Source organism: Pseudochaenichthys georgianus, unplaced genomic scaffold (genome assembly GCF_902827115.2).
Source record: "Pseudochaenichthys georgianus unplaced genomic scaffold, fPseGeo1.2 scaffold_1494_arrow_ctg1, whole genome shotgun sequence".
NCBI lineage: Eukaryota > Metazoa > Chordata > Actinopteri > Perciformes > Channichthyidae > Pseudochaenichthys > Pseudochaenichthys georgianus.
The window spans coordinates 1-22,998 of record NW_027262341.1 but is presented as its reverse complement, the minus strand read 5'-3'; the positions used below and the strand labels follow the sequence as shown (position 1 = coordinate 22,998).

The window sequence follows — 22,998 nt, the reverse complement described above, 5'->3', positions numbered from 1 at the left end:
CATGACAACAAGACGAGCAACGAAGAATAATCAAAGGTAAACTGTTTGGGTCATCTATTCAACCCATTTTTAAACAAGAGATGAACATGATGTTGGCAAATGAATTACCTATCTGTGAGTTGGTCATTGGAGGAGGGACATAAAGTAGTTTCAGCTTTCAAATGTGAATACTTGAAGTCACCCAAAGAAACATTTCAATAAAAAAAAAACATACAACATACAGTACTGGATATGTTAATAAAAAAAAACGGAACAATAAAACACAACGTTCTTATTTTATAGTAAAATAAATAAATTGTCCCACATGGAATATTCCTACTATATTAACTCAATAGTACTTTACCATTAAATACTTTTACCAAGAGCAACAATGAAGTGAATAACACATTCATGCATGCATACTTAAAGTGCTAACCCTTTAAGGAGTATTTGTACACTGTGGTATTGCTGCTTTTACTTAATAAAATACTTTTTCCACCTCTGCAGAAAATGTACTTCAGCTTTCATTGTTTCCCTCCTTCTTCTTTAGAGGCTGCGTTTATTGTAACTTTTATTTAAAGTGGACCTATCATGCTACTTGTAGGCAATAGCATAGGTCTCAGATATATAGAAAATATATTAAAAACATGTCGTGTTTTGCTCCAAATACCAAACAGATCATTCTCGCCATGCCTCATCTATTTCACTTCCTGTTTCTAAAGTGCTGATTTGGGGATAAAGCTTTAAAGAGGAGGGTCTGAGCTCATGCGGGACCCGGCAGCTACCGTCTAAACTAAATGCTGCCGTGATGAAACGCCATATCATGGATTATCAAGGATCTGAAACAGTCTGGAGCTCAAAGGCTTTCTCTCTTGCCGGTTATACCACAAGCTGAGTTCCTTTCTACTTCCTGCTTCTTCACACACATGCTCTCCAGTACAGGTTAGCTCTGAGTGTTAGCGATGCTAATGTAAACACCGACCATATTACGTCCAAAACAGTCGGGCATTGTTTCTGATAGCAACGTTTCTGATTGGGCCGTGGGTCCACATTTCAGATATGACATCATATCGGACGCACATCTGGATCAGCTCCGTTGTTCCCCGTTTTTAGAGATTTGGGTACGGAGGAAAAGAGAGAGGGGTTTATTTCCTGACGCTGCGTGAGTTCCCCGACACACCGGGGACACGTGGTGATGTAGAAAAGACATCAACCAGTGCATTTTGCATGATAGGTCCCCTTTAAGTAAATTATCTAAGTATTTCTTCCTCTTCATAAATGTACATCAACATACATTGTTTCCCTCCTTCTTCTTTAATGGCACATATTATTGTAACTTGTATTTAAGATAATGATCCAAGTACTTCTCCCTCTGCATAAAAAGGGGCTTCAGCATGCATTGTGTCCCTCCTTCTCCCGCAGATTTGGATCGTGTTTGGCGGCAGATCGTGTGTATTGGGGTTGGTGGGTCTCGGACACTTTGCATGCAGGGCGGGACCCTGAGGTTCTGCAGGTTTTCCCGCTGTGGACCAGGTGATAATAGCGCCTCTGGTTGTCCCTCCTCCCATCTGTTTAACCCGCAGAGCTAATTACAACAGGGCACAAAAGCCTGGGTGATTAAACTTTAAAGCTATATCATGGGTTTATATGTGCCACCTCCTCACTACCTGACGTTACTCTGGAGAAGAAGCTCATACACACAGCTGAAAGTCAAAGATCCTCTAATGTGGAGAGGAGTCACTCGTATGAAAAATAAAAATATATAAATCTGTAGAATATCTTATTTTACAGACAGTAACTGGCACAAGGCATGTTTCCTTTTAGATGATGCATCGCAAACACAATTAGGGTAAACATCTGATACTAGAATAGGCTACATACAAACAAAAACCTCATATGTGTAGAGATGATGATGTATTAACTCTCTTTAAGTTGCCTTTATTCCTAAAATGTGTTTTTTTAAATGCTCCTTTTTAAAACATTTTACATAGTTTATATAGGCCTACTGTGCCAAACAACATAAGCAATATAATATATATACTGATACTAGAATAGGCTATATACCCAAAGAAACATCATATTTTGTATATGTATTTATTACCCTCTGTAAGATTCAAGTTGACTCTATTCGTTAGTATTTTATTTTTATTTTAGAGAGGTTGTATACTGTGCAAAACCACATAAGCAAACTGTCATAAGCATACATATATAAATACATACGTATTTTATTTATGTTGATTTATACTTTAAATGTGTCTCTCTATTTTGAATTTACTTGGAATATTTTTTAATACACATTATTATTTTTAATTATAGATGTAATGGGCATTGTTGGAGGGAGCCTGAGGTCCAAATGGGTGCTTTTCTGTACATTCTGTGAATTATAAATACATTTAAATATGACTAAAACAATAAATCTTCGCAGAGTGAGACGTCTTGTTGATTTTAAATGCTCAGGCTTGGACAGAGCGCGCCGGTTGCCCCGCCAACATGACCCTGTGGGCGTGGCCTTAGTCCACGCCCATTGATAGATGCTGAGATTCCAACTGACCCGATTGGCTGTGGAGCAATGACGATCCCTTTCAACTGAACGCTGATTGGCTGTGGTGAGCCAGATGTCTGAGAGCGCCAGAAAAGAATCTTTAGCGGGTGATGCTGGAGTCTCCCCGGGACAGTGAGCTGAGTTTCCGTAGAGAAGTGCCAGAAAACCGGCTGAGAGAGACTTACCCGCTTATTTAAAGAGGGAAACCGAGCTGCTAGGTTACAGTCTGAAGAATCTACGAACTGACAAGTCTGTACATACACCGGATACTGAGTTACATTGGAGTATTTCATTCATTCAGTAGCACAGAAAAGGTAAGACGTGTTTTCCCTCCAGTAGTTTTGCACTTACTCTGAGTTCAGGAATGCTGAAAGTAGCTGATTTAAGCTAAACTGTCTTGTATCCTTAGGCATTAATAACAGTAATACAGTTGTTCAGTTTCACAGGATCTGCCACACTTACATTTATGAAGTGATTTGGCCCTTTTAATAAGTGGAGCTTGTTATGGCTAACTACATATCTACAGTACTTCATGTATTGACATCATGTAATAACACACAGATCACTTAACATGCTACACCAGCTGATATATAATGTGTTTACGTTATGTTAGCATTGAATATAAGGGCAATAATACATGTGTAAAGGTATAAGAGTTAGCTTGCTAAGGGCTAATTATTAGCTGAGACCCTTAGCGCCAAATTCAGCTGACCAGTCCTCTGAGTTTTCTGAACTGGTCTCAACTTCCCCATTTATTCATTATATATAAGTCTGATTGTCCTAGTATAACCAGAGGAGTACTCAGATCTTGTACTTGAGTAAAAGTAGAAGTACTCAGACCTTGTACTTGAGTAAAAGTAGAAGTACTCAGATCTTGTGCTTGAGTAAAAGTAGAAGTGCCAGAGTGTAGGAATACTCTGTCACAGTAAAAGTCCTGCATTCAAAATGTTCCTCAAGTGAAAGTAGAAAAGTATTCTCATCTAAATATAGTGAAAGACGGTGAAAGTAGTCGTTGTGCAGATTGGTCCATTTCAGAATAATATATATGATATGTTTTATAATGATTGATCATGAAAGTGTTCTCAAAGCTGGTGAAGGTGCAGCTAGTCTGAAGTACTTTGTAGACTGCAGGGTAGCTGGTGAAGGTGCAGCTAGTCTGAAGTACTTTGTAGACTGCAGGGTAGCTGGTGAAGGTGCAGCTAGTCTGAAGTACTTTGTAGACTGCAGGGTAGCTGGTGGAGGTGCAGCTAGTCTGAAGTACTTTGTAGACTGCAGGGTAGCTGGTGGAGGTGCAGCTAGTCTGAAGTACTTTGTAGACTGCAGGGTAGCTGGTGAAGGTGCAGCTAGTCTGAAGTACTTTGTAGACTGCAGGGTAGCTGGTGGAGGTGCAGCTAGTCTGAAGTACTTTGTAGACTGCAGGGTAGCTGGTGAAGGTGCAGCTAGTCTGAAGTACTTTGTAGACTGCAGGGTAGCTGGTGGATTTACTCCAGGTGGAACTAAAGTCTGATTCAACACTTGGTTAGATTTCACATCATTCATCCAGATCTGTGAAGTCACTAAAGATATTAAATACATGGAGTGGAGTAGAAGTACAAAGTATCATTAAATGGAAATACTCACGTAAAATACAAGTACGTCAAAATTATACTTAAGTACAGTACTTGAGTAAGTCTACTTAGTTACTTTACACCACTGCTTATAACCATCTTTATGTAACTGCAGATTTCCCAGATGGAAGTTGAATGCCTGTCCCTGAAAGACCTCACGAGTCCCCGGAAAAGTTTCCCGGTGGAGGGCGACGGCTGCCACGGTGAACAAAAGGTAGGGTGGGTCTTATTTGGTAGGTTTGATATGATGCAACAGAGGAAAGGTCTTCAGACTGTTTGGAGTCGGCGAGGTCCTGATAATTTATTCCGGTAAATTACTCTGACCTACTAATCGACCTGACCGAAGTTACTGAGTCTATGTAAGTTTACTGCTGGGCTCAGATCCACCACCGTCAGCAAGATCTCACCTCTATCAACTCCCGAAGAACCAGGTTCAATTAACTGCTGTTTCAATTCAGACAACTCTTTTTTTTTTTTTTTTTAATTCTCTTTTTATTCAGCTTTTCACATGTTTACAGTCATAGATAATACAATATTCTCTGTAAGCCTTCTGTATTTAACTGTAAAATCACAAATCAAACGTGCATATTTGGGGATAATACAGATGCAGGCCTCACTGACCGTCAAACATGCTATAACATATAGAAAGAACATAAACACGAACAGGGTTATGGGGTGTACCTGCAACTTATTCAAACAAGGGGGGCATAGAAATAAAAAATACTAAAAACAAAAATATATAAAAGTCCCTTCTAGACAAATGATGGTCGTATTGGTGTAACATATATTATCCATTTTTCCCATCTTGACAAAAACATTCCCTGTTGCAGTCTCAAAGCAAGGGTTATCCTTTCCATCTTAAACATATCATACACGATGTCAATCCACTCATCCAAAGCAGGGTTTCCTGGTTTTAACCACATTCTGGTGAGGGCCTTCTTGCAAGCAGCACTCAGGATTCGAAACAGATATCTGTCTTCAGAGGAAAACACTTCTGGTGGTAAAGCACCCAAATATAACGATTCAAATGTAAATGGAATGTCTACCTGAAAAACTTTTTGTAAAACTCCATGAACCTGCTGCCAGAAAGGATTCAATGATGTGCAAGACCAGAATATATGAAAATGGTTTGCCATAAGGCATCCACACTGTCGCCAGCATGCAGAGGAATTAGTGTAATGTCTCTTCTGGGCTGGAGTAATGAAAAACCGTATGAGGTTTTCAGACAACTCTTTTTAATCTGTTTAAGGGATCCCGAAGGATTTTGATATCAGTAATGAGGTGTGTTCCTACCTACGTGTGAGTGGCAGGGTGCAGTCTCACCTTTGAAGCAGGAGAGGAGAGCACAGATTTTCTTTTAGTTGTCCCCGTCCAAAAGGTGGGATCAGTTTATTTGAAGAAAAATAGGTCCAAACTAATACAGAGTCTTTACCTTTTAACACATTATAATCATTTACAACATATCATGCTGGGGTTATATTATTATCTAAAACCTTAATTCATATTTCCCATCTTTCCCAGATCCAAATAGAGTTATTAGTTCTAAGATCCCTATACGTACTAATAACGCCTTCCAGGTCGATCTAAATAGTGTCATAAGATTCCCGTACGTTCAAGGGGTTTCACAACTACCGATATTTACTAGTCGACACGTTTTTCAAAATAACAGTCGACTAGTCGTTACGTCATAATAAAGACACACAAAGAGAGGTGTCCAACTGTATTTTATATTGGAACTCATACAGTTACATTAAACACTGCATTTTAATCTGTGTTACATGGCTGAGTAAATAACAAACAGTAACTGGACTCACCAAAAAACTCTGTTTACTGAAATACCACGTAAATCCAGTGCGCAACACTTTACTCGCTGTCCTCCACGATAACGTCCACCTTTCCAGATGTTTGGTTTGCGTTGAGGAACACCAACGCATCGACATGTGAGGGAAGGAGGCGTGACCGCTTTCGGGTGACAGTGTTGCCTGCCAGGGAAAAAACCCTCTCACTCGGGGTGCCGGTGGCTGGAATAGCCAGGTAGCTCCTCACTCGGGGTGCCGGTGGCTGGAATAGCCAGGTAGCTCCTCACTCGGGGTGCCTGTGGCTGGAATAGCCAGGTAGCTCCTCACTCGGGGTGCCGGTTGCTGGAATAGCCAGGTAGCTCCTCACTCGGGGTGCCTGTGGCTGGAATAGCCAGGTAGCTCCTCACTCGGGGTGCCTGTGGCTGGAATAGCCAGGTAGCTCCTCACTCGGGGTGCCGGTTGCTGGAATAGCTAGGTAGCTCCTCGAAAGCTTGGCTAAACGGGGGACGCGCGTTGTCTGCCCACCCCTCCAGTGGGTTATTCACTGTGGGGATATGCAGTGTCCGCTGGCAGTAATCCCGTAGCTCATCATCCGCATCACCGTAGACCCGTTTAATTTTGCTGCTCGTCTGCCTCTGTCCTGTGCTGACGCCGGTCCGTTGCTCACTGGTGCTAGCATTACAGCTAGCACTAGCATTACTGCTAGTGCTAGCTGTCGGCAGCGGGTGTCTCATCTTCAGATGGTTGCGCATAGCAGATGTATTTGTGTTGTACTTCAGTACAGCTGTACACAACTGACACTTCACTGTGGAGTTGGTTACATCTTTGTTGAAGTACTGCCATACGTAAGAATGTCGGACAAGTTTTGGAGCATTTTGCAGCACCTCGTTTACCTCCATTTTTTTCACGACTAGGTGACTAGGGCCTACAGCGCCGACTAGTGGTAAAGGTAGTCGACTAGTTGGTGAAACCCCTAGTACGTTCTAATAACGCCTTCCGGGTAGATCTAAATAATACTATTAGTTCTAAGATTCCCGTACGTTCTAATAACGCCTTCCAGGTAGACCTTACCGAGAGCCATTTAACCCAGCTCTGAGGGCCAGAGCCTACCGGGAGAGAGTATACCAGTATACCTCACCCCTCGAAATCCAAAAAGCCAGTCTTTTTATGCTCAAATAACCGGATAGAAACCCCAAAAACACCTCCTCTATACCCAACCAACATATTCTATTGGCTCTGGCACAAGACACACCTTCCCATGTTTGTGTAAAAAAAAAAAACATGACTAGACATATTCTATGGCTATGACATAACCACCCTTTAGAGGCCTCAATGTGTTTCTCCTTAAGTCCGGAGCCCCCCTCCCTGCTGTGAGAGGAGAGGAAAGAACCTGCCTGCTCTCTTATCAGAGAGTAAGGCATACATCATTATATGTCTGACACTCAACTTAACCCTCTGAGACCCACATAGGACATTTCTGTTTTTGTATATTTTTGTGTTTTGCCTAATAAATTGTCATTTCTTTGCAGTAAAATCAAGTTTTACACATCCCAGAAATCAACACAACCTCAGCTAATGATATGTGTCACTCATTAGAGACTTATATACACTATAATAGGGGATATTTGCCCATAAATAAAAAATAAATAAAAAACGGAGCTTGAATGTTTTACTTATTTCATTAAAAAGAACTGCTAACCATAACATTGAAAGAAACATTCAACACAGAAAATTGCACACATTTATTATCATTGTATCATAACTGATTAGAAGATTCTAACGTATTCTGTTCAATAGTTATGCCCATTCTTTTGGGCAGTGTCCATGGGCGTTTTTTTGCGAAGAATTGTCATTTTCTGTCCTGCCAATTTTGAAGAGTACACATGATATATCATGTCCTCAATCACACATGGCATGCTGAGCAGATTCGTCTGAATTTTCATCAACATTGTCCCCTTGAAAAATCTGCTCCAAAGCCTCAGCTGTAGTAAACGTCTTTGCCGTCCTTGTTTACTTTCAAAACACTAAAAGAACGTATTCCAACTTTTATTTATTTATTTCGCGCGTGGAATTATACCGGCTCTCATTTCAGTAAACATAACATCAGAACAGACAGGCAACCCTCTGAATCAGACTCCGATTGGCTGTGACTGCATCCACTCAGAGTGTCCGATTCAGAAACGTGACTCTTTCACTCTTTACGTCAGAAACAAAGATGGTGGATGAGAATAGATCTATAAATGATGAGCGATGCGCCAGAATCAAGGTGAGACCATCCGCAGCATATACAACTTTATGCATTCATTTCACCGAAATAAGTAAACGCCTCTCAATGAAAAACTGAATAGAGTTGTTTAGTGCCGTTTCTGTAGTTGAAGAGGAAAAACACGGCATGTCTCTGGCTGAAACAGCTGAGAAGTTATGACGCTTTGAACACAACGTGATCTTTGGGATCGTATACGGCCCCGTGGGTCTCAGAGGGTTAACAAACCACTTTGTTTTGTTTATGCTGTAAATATAGAAAAACCTCAAATATGAAGCATTTTCATTGTGGGTTACACAAGAATATAATGGATTATATTTGATTATAACTAACTTTCGTTTTAAGTATTCAACGTACTATGAAGCTCTCAACAAGACTCAGATGTTTGCAAGCATGTGATTGCATCCTCACATGGAGAAGAGATTATCAGCGAGGCCAAAGGTGGAAGAAGTACTCGGATGATCTACTTGTGTAAAAGCACTAATATCTAAAAACATACGTACAAATAAGCAAAAGTCCTGAGTCATGTTCCCGAAGCGAAAGGTGATAAGTACCGTATTATCAGCTCAAAGTACAGAACGGCTCTTTAAAAGTGGATAATTATGATAACAAATATATTTCTTCATGTTTTTATCGTTACAAAATACATGTACGTTTTTTTTAATGTTGTAATAATTTGTCAATATGGAGCAAATTTGAGGAAGTACTGAGAAAATGAGTAGTGCGTATACTTGTATCATATAAACACGACATGTTACCGTGTATTAAGCAAGTGTCAAAATAGTAGTGGAGTAAAAGTACATTATTTCCCACTGAACTGTCGTGGAGTAGAAGAAGTAGAAAAAGGAAATACTCAAGTAAAGTACACACACACACACACACACACACACACACACACACACACACACATACCATGTATACATCACTTCAGGGGACATTACATTGACTTACATGCATTTCCTAGAGACTTACAATTTGTCCCCATAAGGGAGGCCAGTCCCCACACCTGACTATGTAAACATGTAGGTCCCCACAAGTATAGTAATGCTAGTCCACACACACACACACACACACACTACCTGCAACATCATTTTATTTAAAACAGCAAAACTTTATTGACAATTACTAATACAATCTACAGGATATGTATGTTGGAACACGCAGGTGCATTCCAGCTTTTATTTAATTGTTCTATTAGTAATTTGAATTTGTACTCATATATAAATATTTCAACGGTTCTCTCCAAATATTGTGATAGTTTTCCAACTTTTCTTCCAACGATATCGACTAATTTGATGTTTCCAACGCAGGAGAACATCTGCACGGAGAGGAGGAGATCTAGTCCGCTGAAATCCGCCGAGTCGCCCATCCCCGTTTTGCTAAAAAGCCGAAATAGCGCCTCCCCCCCCGACCTGGTGCACCTCACCCCCATCAAGCTCGCCTCTCTCTCTCAGCCTTGGTCGCCCACGGCCAACCTGAAGATGCTGATCAGCGCCGCCAGTCCAGATATACGGGAACGGGAGATGAAGAAGGTTCTGTTCAGACCCATCGAGAACGAGAAGGACGCACCTGTGGAGGAGGAGGAGACGGAGGACTCGACGGTAGGAGACACGGACCAATTATAACGACATGTTGGTTTGGGACCTCAGTGTTCTCAATCTGTTTATATTTACAGGTGATACTTCTCATCAGGGGTGTCAAACTCAATTTCAATGCGGGCCACATTCACATTATGGTTGCACTCAAAGGGCCGGTTGTAACTTTAAGACTATATAAAAATACATATATAAATATTGAATAATGTATTATATTACATTATCGCCTCTGCATTGGATTATTTTCGGATAGGGTAAAAACTTCATAATTAACTACGTCTGAAAGCAGAAGCAGAAGTCTCTCGCTAGAATCTCCAACTAACAACAACAACAACGTCACGCCTTTGGGCTCTGAAACTACGGGGCGGGCCGAGGACAAATACACATGCGTTAATCGCACGTTAAAATAATTAGTGGCGTTACGTTTTTTTTGCATTAACGCGTTACCATGACAGCCCTAATAAAAACACATTCAAATGTAAAAATGTTATGTTCAACTAGTATTAAAAGCCAGTTCTCCTTATTTATATCCACTGGGCAGAAATCAGTTATTGCATCATATCGTCAAAATCACGATTTAAACAGTTTGGGACCTAAATGTTCGCGTTATCTCCACTGGGAATAAAGCAGTTATTGTTTATCCCTTTTTACTCCATAGTCTTAAGCGCCCAGGTAAACACGACTGCCCCCTCGTTGGCAGCTCGATAAGGAGATCTGAAAAGCACATATAGAAATCCCTCAGTTATCCAAAGCCACTTACAATAAGTGGAGATTCAAACTCTGAACAACAAGGAAAGTGCAGATATGTTCACTTCAAGCTAGTCGAATGGTTACCATGGTAATGGTTATGAATCCGACATTTTAAATACTGTCAGACATTTATATTACACTACGACTAACACTGCACTTCTGGTGAGATGCTAACTGCGGTTTGTTGTCTCGGTGCTTCTGTATCATGACGATAAAGTTTAACGTTATCTAATATAACACCGGATAATGATTCCAAAGCTGGCACCAAGTCCCCGTAGCCCTTCTTTTATCTCTCGTTGTAAAACACGATGATAATAATCCGTCTCTCCGTGATCTGTTGGTTCAGTTTGAAGCTGTGGAGGAAGAGGAAGACGCAGACAAGAAGCCCAGCAGGAAGCAGAAGAGTTTGGGTCTGCTGTGCCAGAAGTTCCTGGCTCTTTACCCAGATTACCCCCCCCCGCACAGCCCCATCTGGATCTCCCTGGACGAGGTGGCAACGAGTCTCGGTAAGCACTGGTCATGTTAACGGGAGAAGAGTTTGGATTCGTCCTGGGCAGCTAATGTCCGTTTCATGAGCTCATTCCTCTCCTCTCTTCGAAACCCCCAGGCGTAGAGCGGCGGCGTATCTACGACATCGTGAACGTGCTGGAGTCGCTCACCATCGTGGGGCGGATCGCCAAGAACAGCTACAGCTGGTACGGGCGTCTGAGGCTGGAGGAGACGCTGCGGGAGCTGCAGCAGAGGGCCCGGCAGCAGGGGTACCACCTCCATGTGGACCACCCCCATGTGGACCACCCCCATGTGGACCACCCCCATGTGGACCCCCTCCATGTGGACCCCCTCCATGTGGACCAACCCACTGAGGAGGGAGACACCGGTACCGGTAAGAAACTGACACCAGAAGAGGTCGATTTTTAGGTGTATATCAGTATCTATTACACGGCTTAGTTGTATACTCGATTCTGATTGGTCAAATAAGAACATGTGACACGTTGTTAATCCAGCAGTACAGACCGCTGTCAAGGACTATATCGACCGTTGCTAAGGAGGATCAAGAAAGAGAAAGGAAAAGAGGTTAAAAGACGGAGTATGCAGTATGTAGTGTCTCTACTTTAAAGAGTCCTCTCCTGCTGATGTTCAGGTGTACATCAGTATGTAGTGTCTCTACTTTAAAGAGTCCTCTCCTGCTGATGTTCAGGTGTACATCAGTATGTAGTGTCTCTACTTTAAAGAGTCCTCTCCTGCTGATGTTCAGGTGTATATCAGTATGTAGTGTCTCTACTTTAAAGAGTCCTCTCCTGCTGATGTTCAGGTGTATATCAGTATGTAATGTTTCTACTTTAAAGAGTCCTCTCCTGCTGATGTTCAGGTGTATATCAGTATGTAGTGTATCTACTTTAAAGAGTCCTCTCCTGCTGATGTTCAGGTGTATATCAGTATGTAGTGTCTCTACTTTAAAGAGTCCCCTCCTGCTGATGTTCAGGTGTATATCAGTATGTAGTGTCTCTACTTTAAAGAGTCCTCTCCTGCTGATGTTCAGGTGTATATCAGTATGTAGTGTCTCTACTTTAAAGAGTCCCCTGATTGTTAAGGAGTCTCCAACCTTCAGTCAAGGGAAGAAAAAGGATAAGTCAGTTTCTTCTTCTCTAGCCGTGATTAAGTAGCTGAGGTTTAGTGTTGCGTTTAAAAGACAATGCCAGTCATTTAAGTGCCGTATCAACACTACAGCTACTATTCCCTTCAAACCCACAGGAATGAACACAAGCCTGGTTTCCATAGTGATCCTCTTACACACACAGCTTCTCATTGTGTGTGTGTGTGTGTAGATGTGGACTTGGCAGAGTATCTGGATAGAAACAGCTCTCGTGACTACTTCCATTCTGGAGAGGATACCGAGATTGAAGCTCAAGCCGGGGACGAATGATTAGAAAAAATCATAATTTTTAGAGAAAGTAAAAAAAAAAAATTGAAGTCGGAATTTTTAGAAAAGTCGGAATTTACAGTTTTTTATTGAAAAAGTCCGATTTTTTGGGGGATTTTTGAGATTTTTGAGATTTTCTGAAAAAACGTACAAGACCCGCTATTCCTCCATCTTGTGACGGCGTAACTCCCTCTCTTGGATATCAGCATGTGAAGGACACTGCTCAGGAACTAGCTGATGCTCTGAATGTGACGACTACTTCCATTCTGGAGAGGATCACAGACACATGGATCCTGAGGCTGAAGCTCAAGCCGGGGACCAGGGATATTTTTCTAACAGTTGTCTTCTTGTTTGTAGCCGGTGGCAACAGGAAGGACAAATCTCTGCGCATCATGAGCCAGAAGTTCGTCATGCTGTTCCTCGTTTCCAAAACCCAGACCGTTACTCTGGACGCCGCGGCAAAGATCCTCATCGAAGACAGCCAGGACTCGTCCAGCCACAGCAAGTACAAGAGTAAGAGAAGGACACACACACACACACACACACACACATGGACCCAAGCCAGTGGAAGAACAGAGGGCTTTATTGAGACTGCCACATTTCCATTATGTGTAATTTGTTATGGACAATAAATAAAGTATTTTGAATCTGTAATACAAACCGTATTTCACAACTTCCCCCTTTATATATCACAAACATTCACAGAGGGACCATGTGACCACACACACACACACACACACACACACACACACACACACACACACACACACACACTGCCTCTTAGTCACTTTATGATGCAATTTCCCTCTTGTGTGTGTATGTGGTATACTGTGTAATATGTATTTTATGTAACCCTATTTGCCGGTGCCGAGGACACATCTCCATTATATGTGACTTTAATGGACAATACAGTATTACTATGTTCTGTACTGATTGTATCTACAAAGAGAACAAATATTTACAAATAAACAATAACAAACCCTAATTGTTAACGTGCAGCTAAGGTGCGGCGGCTGTACGACATCGCCAACGTTCTGACCAGCCTGGGTCTCATACAGAAGGTCCACGTCAGAGAGGAGAGGGGCAGGAAGCCGGCCTTCAAGTGGCTCGGCCCCGTGGAGTTCAAGAGCTCCGGGAGCACCGGTAAGAATCAGAGAGGGATCGGTTCTCTGGAGTGACTCTTTAAGAGAGAGGGGAAAAGTACACACACCTTGTACTCAAGTAGAAGTACAGATACTGGTGTTTAAAAATACTCTGGTGAAAGTAGAAGTAGAAAGTACAGGTATTTGAGTTCAACATGTAAGAAGTAGAAAGTACAGGTATTTGAGTTCAACATGAGAGAAGTAGAAAGTACAGGTATTTGTGTTCAACATGTGAGAAGTAGAAAGTACAGGTATTTGGGTTCAACATGTAAGAAGTAGAAAGTACAGGTATTTGAGTTCAACATGTGAGAAGTAGAAAGTACAGGTATTTGAGTTCAACATGTGAGAAGTAGAAAGTACAGGTATTTGAGTTCAACATGAGAGAAGTAGAAAGTACAGGTATTTGAGTTCAACATGTAAGAAGTAGAAAGTACAGGTATTTGAGTTCAACATGTAAGAAGTAGAAAGTACAGGTATTTGAGTTCAACATGTGAGAAGTAGAAAGTACAGGTATTTGAGTTCAACATGTAAGAAGTAGAAAGTACAGGTATTTGAGTTCAACATGTAGAAAGTAGAAAGTACAGGTATTTGGGTTCAACATGTGAGAAGTAGAAAGTACAGGTATTTGAGTTCAACATGTAAGAAGTAGAAAGTACAGGTATTTGAGTTCAACATGTGAGAAGTAGAAAGTACAGGTATTTGAGTTCAACATGTGAGAAGTAGAAAGTACAGGTATTTGAGTTCAACATGTAAGAAGTAGAAAGTACAGGTATTTGAGTTCAACATGTGAGAAGTAGAAAGTACAGGTATTTGAGTTCAACATGTGAGAAGTAGAAAGTACAGGTATTTGAGTTCAACATGTAAGAAGTAGAAAGTACAGGTATTTGAGTTCAACATGTGAGAAGTAGAAAGTACAGGTATTTGTAGTTCAACATGAGAGAAGTAGAAAGTACAGGTATTTGAGTTCAACATGTAAGAAGTAGAAAGTACAGGTATTTGGGTTCAACATGTAAGAAGTAGAAAGTACAGGTATTTGAGTTCAACATGAGAGAAGTAGAAAGTACAGGTATTTGAGTTCAACATGTAAGAAGTAGAAAGTACAGGTATTTGAGTTCAACATGAGAGAAGTAGAAAGTACAGGTATTTGAGTTCAACATGTAAGAAGTAGAAAGTACAGGTATTTGAGTTCAACATGTAAGAAGTAGAAAGTACAGGTATTTGAGTTCAACATGTAAGAAGTAGAAAGTACAGGTATTTGGTTCAACATGTAAGAAGTAGAAAGTACAGGTATTTGAGTTCAACATGTAGAGAAGTAGAAAGTACAGGTATTTGAGTTCAACATGTAAGAAGTAGAAAGTACAGGTATTTGAGTTCAACATGTAGAGAAGTAGAAAGTACAGGTATTTGAGTTCAACATGTAGAGAAGTAGAAAGTACAGGTATTTGAGTTCAACATGTGAGAAGTAGAAAGTACAGGTATTTGTGTTCAACATGTAGAGAAGTAGAAAGTACAGGTATTTGTGTTCAACATGAGAGAAGTAGAAAGTACAGGTATTTGAGTTCAACATGTAGAGAAGTAGAAAGTACAGGTATTTGAGTTCAACATGAGAGAAGTAGAAAGTACAGGTATTTGAGTTCAACATGTAGAGAAGTAGAAAGTACAGGTATTTGGGTTCAACATGTAAGAAGTAGAAAGTACAGGTATTTGAGTTCAACATGTGAGAAGTAGAAAGTACAGGTATTTGAGTTCAACATGTAGAGAAGTAGAAAGTACAGGTATTTGAGTTCAACATGTAAGAAGTAGAAAGTACAGGTATTTGATGTTCAACATGTAGAGAAGTAGAAAGTACAGGTATTTGAGTTCAACATGTAAGAAGTAGAAAGTACAGGTATTTGAGTTCAACATGTGAGAAGTAGAAAGTACAGGTATTTGAGTTCAACATGTAAGAAGTAGAAAGTACAGGTATTTGAGTTCAACATGTAGAGAAGTAGAAAGTACAGGTATTTGAGTTCAACATGTAAGAAGTAGAAAGTACAGGTATTTGAGTTCAACATGTGAGAAGTAGAAAGTACAGGTATTTGAGTTCAACATGTAGAAGTAGAAAGTACAGGTATTTGAGTTCAACATGTAGAGAAGTAGAAAGTACAGGTATTTGAGTTCAACATGTAGAGAAGTAGAAAGTACAGGTATTTGAGTTCAACATGTAGAGAAGTAGAAAGTACAGGTATTTGAGTTCAACATGTGAGAAGTAGAAAGTACAGGTATTTGTGTTCAACATGTAAGAAGTAGAAAGTACAGGTATTTGAGTTCAACATGTAGAGAAGTAGAAAGTACAGGTATTTGAGTTCAACATGTAAGAAGTAGAAAGTACAGGTATTTGAGTTCAACATGTAAGAAGTAGAAAGTACAGGTATTTGAGTTCAACATGTGAGAAGTAGAAAGTACAGGTATTTGAGTTCAACATGTAAGAAGTAGAAAGTACAGGTATTTGAGTTCAACATGTAAGAAGTAGAAAGTACAGGTATTTGAGTTCAACATGTGAGAAGTAGAAAGTACAGGTATTTGAGTTCAACATGTAGAGAAGTAGAAAGTACAGGTATTTGAGTTCAACATGTAAGAAGTAGAAAGTACAGGTATTTGAGTTCAACATGTAGAGAAGTAGAAAGTACAGGTATTTGAGTTCAACATGTAAGAAGTAGAAAGTACAGGTATTTGAGTTCAACATGTGAGAAGTAGAAAGTACAGGTATTTGTGTTCAACATGTAAGAAGTAGAAAGTACAGGTATTTGAGTTCAACATGAGAGAAGTAGAAAGTACAGGTATTTGGTTCAACATGTAAGAAGTAGAAAGTACAGGTATTTGAGTTCAACATGTAAGAAGTAGAAAGTACAGGTATTTGAGTTCAACATGTGAAGAAGTAGAAAGTACAGGTATTTGAGTTCAACATGTAAGAAGTAGAAAGTACAGGTATTTGAGTTCAACATGTGAGAAGTAGAAAGTACAGGTATTTGTAGTTCAACATGTAAGAAGTAGAAAGTACAGGTATTTGAGTTCAACATGGAGAGAAGTAGAAAGTACAGGTATTTGAGTTCAACATGAGAGAAGTAGAAAGTACAGGTATTTGAGTTCAACATGTAAGAAGTAGAAAGTACAGGTATTTGAGTTCAACATGTGAGAAGTAGAAAGTACAGGTATTTGAGTTCAACATGTAAGAAGTAGAAAGTACAGGTATTTGAGTTCAACATGTAAGAAGTAGAAAGTACAGGTATTTGAGTTCAACATGAGAGAAGTAGAAAGTACAGGTATTTGAGTTCAACATGTAAGAAGTAGAAAGTACAGGTATTTGAGTTCAACATGTGAGAAGTAGAAAGTACAGGTATTTGATGTTCAACATGAGAGAAGTAGAAAGTACAGGTATTTGAGTTCAACATGAGAGAAGTAGAAAGTACAGGTATTTGAGTTCAACATGTGAGAAGTAGAAAGTACAGGTATTTGAGTTCAACATGAGAGAAGTAGAAAGTACAGGTATTTGAGTTCAACATGTGAGAAGTAGAAAGTACAGGTATTTGAGTTCAACATGTAAGAAGTAGAAAGTACAGGTATTTGTGTTCAACATGAGAGAAGTAGAAAGTACAGGTATTTGAGTTCAACATGTAAGAAGTAGAAAGTACAGGTATTTGAGTTCAACATGTAGAGAAGTAGAAAGTACAGGTATTTGAGTTCAACATGTGAGAAGTAGAAAGTACAGGTATTTGAGTTCAACATGTAGAGAAGTAGAAAGTACAGGTATTTGAGTTCAACATGTAAGAAGTAGAAAGTACAGGTATTTGAGTTCAACATGAGAGAAGTAGAAAGTACAGGTATTTGTGTTCAACATGTAGAAGTAGAAAGTACAGGTATTTGAGTTCAACATGTAAGAAGTAGAAAGTACAGGTATTTGAGTTCAACATGAGAGAAGTAGAAAGTACAGGTATTTGTGTTCAACATGTAAGAAGTAGAAAGTACAGGTATTTGAGTTCAACATGAGAGAAGTAGAAAGTACAGGTATTTGAGTTCAACATGAGAGAAGTAGAAAGTACAGGTATTTGAGTTCAACATGTGAGAAGTAGAAAGTACAGGTATTTGTGTTCAACATGTAAGAAGTAGAAAGTACAGGTATTTGAGTTCAATATGTGAGAAGTAGAAAGTACAGGTATTTGAGTTCAACATGTAAGAAGTAGAAAGTACAGGTATTTGAGTTCAACATGTGAGAAGTAGAAAGTACAGGTATTTGAGTTCAACATGTAAGAAGTAGAAAGTACAGGTATTTGTGTTCAACATGTAGAGAAGTAGAAAGTACAGGTATTTGAGTTCAACATGTGAGAAGTAGAAAGTACAGGTATTTGAGTTCAACATGTGAGAAGTAGAAAGTACAGGTATTTGTGTTCAACATGTAAGAAGTAGAAAGTACAGGTATTTGAGTTCAACATGTGAAGAAGTAGAAAGTACAGGTATTTGAGTTCAACATGTATGAAGTAGAAAGTACAGGTATTTGTGTTCAACATGTAGAAGTAGAAAGTACAGGTATTTGATGTTCAACATGTAAGAAGTAGAAAGTACAGGTATTTGAGTTCAACATGTGAGAAGTAGAAAGTACAGGTATTTGAGTTCAACATGTGAGAAGTAGAAAGTACAGGTATTTGAGTTCAACATGTAGAAGTAGAAAGTACAGGTATTTGATGTTCAACATGTGAAGAAGTAGAAAGTACAGGTATTTGAGTTCAACATGTAAGAAGTAGAAAGTACAGGTATTTGTGTTCAACATGTGAGAAGTAGAAAGTACAGGTATTTGAGTTCAACATGTAAGAAGTAGAAAGTACAGGTATTTGATGTTCAACATGTAAGAAGTAGAAAGTACAGGTATTTGAGTTCAACATGTGAGAAGTAGAAAGTACAGGTATTTGTAGTTCAACATGTAAGAAGTAGAAAGTACAGGTATTTGAGTTCAACATGTAAGAAGTAGAAAGTACAGGTATTTGAGTTCAACATGTAAGAAGTAGAAAGTACAGGTATTTGAGTTCAACATGTAAGAAGTAGAAAGTACAGGTATTTGAGTTCAACATGTAAGAAGTAGAAAGTACAGGTATTTGTGTTCAACATGAGAGAAGTAGAAAGTACAGGTATTTGAGTTCAACATGTGAGAAGTAGAAAGTACAGGTATTTGTGTCCGATGTGAGGGTCTGAGGACAGAGGGGGTCGTATCAGTACTCGTATTCTGAGACGAAGGTGTGATGGGTTTTATGAATACTCTGATCGATTGACCCGAGTCCTTCCCCCCCCCTCAGTGAACGCAGCGATGGTCCCTGAAGCCTCGCAGCCAGCAGCGGTTCAGGACCTCCGGAGATCCAAGATGGCGCGACACGCCTCCTTCAACGTCACACACACACCTGTGGGGGTGCAGTGGAGAGTGAACTCTGCCCCCTGTAGCCCCCGGCAACACCTCCCAGGTAACAACAGCTGGGAAACTACAATGATTACAGATATTAAGTTTCAATTTCAGTTTCTTTTTTATTACAGTAGAGTTCATATATTTGTATTTATCGTCTTGTAATTCATTTGTCTCCCTCCGATGGTTTAGCGTACCAGCCTGTGGATTATTCCAGAAGGACTTCGAGCAACACTGCAGTGTGTCGCCTGCAGTTTGGAAACAGCACTGAGTGAGTCCACACACACACACACACACACACACACACACACACACACACACACACATACCATGCATGCATCACTTCAGGGGACATTACATTGACTTACATGCATTTCCTAGAGACTTATCCTAACCAAGTCTTCACCCTAAAATAATGATTCCCCTTATGGGGACCTCCAATTTGTCCCCATAAGGGAAGCGAGTCCCCACACGTGACTATGTAAACAGATGTAGGTCCCCACAAGTATAGTAATGCTAGTACACACACACACGTACGTAATGTGAAAATACTTGAGTAACAAGTACCTCCTCTCCATTGGCATTTTGTCCTTAGTTATTGTCTTGTAAATACTCTAGACCACACGTGTCAAACTCGAGGTCCGGGGGCCAAATCAGGGCCGTGGTGGATTTAATTTCGGCCCGCAGGATAATTTCTAATCGCTATTAGATCTGGCCCGCCGGTATATTGCACCTTCCCTCCATCCTGAGGGTCTCCTCCGCTCAGAGCCCAAACATTGATGACCTTTCACCCTGATGAGACGCCAAGTGTCTGAGCTAGCATCTCAGAGCAGCAACCTGAGTTCAATGGATGCTTCCTTCTGCACTTTCTCTCACGACAGCAGGGCATGTTTGGTTTCTCTGTGAGGGGAATAGTTTTGTTGAAGCTGTTGTTGGCCTGTGGGGAAATGTACTCATGAGAAGTGACTCTGGAGAAGCTGCAGATAGAGCCATGAGAAATGAATGCAGCTGATTATTTAATGTTTTTATAGGCAATACTTTAAGCTTTGTTAGTTCCAGGTTTAATATGTGCAATAAGTTCATTTCAATACGTTCTGCAGTAAACATTGAAGCAGTCCGGCCCTCCACTAGCACCCGCCGTGTCTCCACTTGTCCTGTCTTTGCTTTATCACAACCAAACAATACCAATTCAAGTCTTTGCCCTAATCACTTCCTGTCTCTGTCCCTGCAGACACCGTCCATCGTGCATCAGCAGCAGTCCGTCCTCTACGCCCCCCTCCCCTCACTCAGAGCAGTGTCTCCCCCCCTCCTCCCCCCCCCAGTGCCTGGCCTACCTGCCCAACCTCTCTCAGCCCTCTCTGGTGATGCTGTACCAACCGGAGACTGAGGAGAGGAGGAGGAAGAGGAGGAGGGAGGAAGAGGAGGGGGCGACGATGAAGAGGGGAAAGATGGGAGAACATGAACAGTCTTGCAGTGAAGTAGCAGAATCGACGAAAACTAAGACCCCCGACCGGACGTTTAACGAGAGTCTGGGGGTCAGCGGCGGGTGTGAGCAGCCGTCGCACTACCTCTACGTGCCCAACAGCGCAGGTACGTACTCACGTAACACTTCTAATCCGGAGAGACGGGGTCTTAGCCCCTGGGACGTGTTTTTAATACCGACCCCTCCCCTCCTCTCCAGGTCTGAACAGCCTGAACTTCCTGCTCTCCGGCGGTCACCCTCTCTCTGGTGGTCTCTCTCTCTCCGGCGGTCACCCTCTCCCCCCCACTGTTCCCACTCTGGCTCTCCCCTACGTCCTGGTTCCCTCGTCTCACTTCAGCCTCCCTGCTCACTTCCTGGTGGGGGGGGCGGCGGCGTACGGCCTGGCGGGGTCAGAGGTCAGCAGGTCACTGACATCGCCCTCCACCCCTGATCAGAGACAGAGTGTGAATATCAGCACAGCAGAACCACCGGTGAGGCCTCTCTTCAGAACCACCACCATACCTGTATTTACGTAGTATCATATCGTAACTAACAATCCGTCTCCGCTTCCACAGACTCCTCTCACCCCGAAGGAAACCCCGACCTCTGCCTCCAAGGCGTTCTTCCAGACGCCGGGAACTCTGGGAAATGTAGTCAGCGCCGCGCCAGTGGCCAGAAAGAGAGGCTCGGCTCAGAGGAGGCTGGACGTCGGACATCCTCCAGCTAGTTAGGAAGACGATGTTTTAACACTCAGGTTGATCCGAGAAATGCTTTCAAACCATCTGTGTTTTGTAAAATGCAAGAATATTTACTAAACATTCACGATTTCCTCAAAAAAAGAAGTTATTTTAGCATTTTTGCTAATTTCTATCAAATGCTGGGAACTTCAATGAGTGAAGCATTATTGCCAAAATCACAGTGCCCTCCTGTGGTGGGAGTGTGCCACTGCGCTATTTAAATGTATAATATGTTTTTGCATTTCTCTCCCCCCCCCCCCCCCCCTTATGATCAGGCTACCTAATTCCCTGCATGATAAGCCACATTGATATTTATATTATCGCTAATATATGGATTACAGGGACTGTAACGGAGCATTTTTATTAAGCACTATCTGACAGAACGTCGGATTAATTTTAATTAATTTGCCCCTTTTTTATTTTGTTAAATTATCGCGGTATACATTTATATCGCAGACAATCCTATTTGGGATCATTTTAAAAACATCTGTGAGGAGAAAATCACTACAGCCTTAACGTGTTGGGACTTTTAGATGTTCTAAATGTCGACTGAAGGGCGATGTGAGGACGCTGCTCTCGGGTACTTGAAGACTTTACTAGATGTGAATTTTGCAGCGATATCAAAGTACTGTAAAAGATTGTTTGAATGTATCCAGGGGAAGCAGACATGTTGGGTTTAAAGCCTTGACATCTGGATGCGATGAGACCAGATAATCCTTATTTGACATTGTACTCAAAGTGTCCTTTTTACCTTTGCATGCAGGATGTGCCATGCTGCTCCACCATGTATGAAATTATGACTTTTGCACGGCTAGATTTAGTCTCTTAATTTGAACAAAAGATCACTTTCACACACTCATTAAAAATGTATGCTGTGACCAGTGTGTGTGTGTGTGTTTTCATTAAAGGAACTGTAACTAAATGCTTTTATAATCCTGTTTCTACAAAGATTTAAGAGCAATTTCTACTTTTTAGGATGGATTATGCCGTTCGGTTTCAATGGGAACTATGTTATAGATTTATTAACTTACAGATGTCAGCATTAGGCCAAATGAAGAAGTTTCAACGTGTGGTATCCCAACAAGACGTTAGTTAAAAAGGGACATTCAATAAATGCTTCCTCCGTATTATTAGTGTTAGACCATTAATAGAGTATACCCCCCCCTAGTGGCGGGAAGGGGAGTTTGAAACTACAAATATGTTCAATAACTAGCATTATTACATGGCTTAGTTGAATACTCGATTCTGATTGGTCAATTCAGAACACGTGACACGTTGTTAATACCGAACAGACAGACCGCTGTCAAGGACTTATTGACCGTTGTTAAGGACGCTCACATCTTCAGAAAGAAGTCCGGTCGATTGAACTGTATACAGTTGGGCCGAAAAGCAAACTGCATGCAGTTTGCTTTGGAACTGGGACAAGAAAAACTGCGGAGAAGTAACGGGCAGAAACCCTCCTTTTTACGCAGCGGTCCAGACATAGACATCAAACGGCGACACATATTCACTTGCCAGTTACTTTGTCATTAGGGCAGGGATATCTAGATACTTTCCAAGGTTTGACATCATGAATTGTGCTACTTTTAAAGCAAGGAGCGATGTTTTCAAATCTGTAATCAGAAAGCTCCTCAAAAACGCTATCGAAGCAGTTCCTGCCGTTGCTACGTTAGTTCAAACAGTAACAACGGACTATTTTTCTTCGCGGATGCATGTCAATTTAAATCAATACATACAACTATTTTTTAAATCAATAAAATCATTTTCTAAATCCAT

The 22,998-nt window shown here is 40.9% G+C and overlaps 1 protein-coding gene across 1 annotated transcript; it reads left to right on the top strand.

The window, feature by feature from the left end:
* Positions 1-2,639: 2,639 nt before the first annotated feature.
* On the top strand, positions 2,640-22,115 carry e2f7 (E2F transcription factor 7). Its single transcript, XM_034077316.1, has 12 exons — positions 2,640-2,835; positions 4,244-4,342; positions 9,501-9,791; positions 10,882-11,041; positions 11,143-11,418; positions 12,814-12,969; positions 13,456-13,599; positions 18,923-19,084; positions 19,216-19,294; positions 20,255-20,613; positions 20,705-20,976; positions 21,061-22,115. The coding sequence occupies exons 2-12, from the start codon at positions 4,253-4,255 to the stop codon at positions 21,214-21,216; spliced, it is 2,145 nt and encodes a 714-aa protein (XP_033933207.1). The 5' UTR covers positions 2,640-2,835; positions 4,244-4,252; the 3' UTR covers positions 21,217-22,115.
* Positions 22,116-22,998: the final 883 nt, after the last annotated feature.

What these genes read in the sequence shown, in the direction of transcription:
- e2f7 (XM_034077316.1), top strand. Translation starts at nt 4,253, where the DNA reads ATGGAAGTTGAATGCCTGTCCCTGAAAGACCTCACGAGTCCCCGGAAA. An exon ending in CAGCCACAGCAAGTACAAGA is followed by an intron (nt 12,970 to 13,455) that starts GTAAGAGAAGGA and finishes GTTAACGTGCAG; the next exon opens with CTAAGGTGCGGCGGCTGTAC. An exon ending in CCCCCGGCAACACCTCCCAG is followed by an intron (nt 19,085 to 19,215) that starts GTAACAACAGCT and finishes CCGATGGTTTAG; the next exon opens with CGTACCAGCCTGTGGATTAT.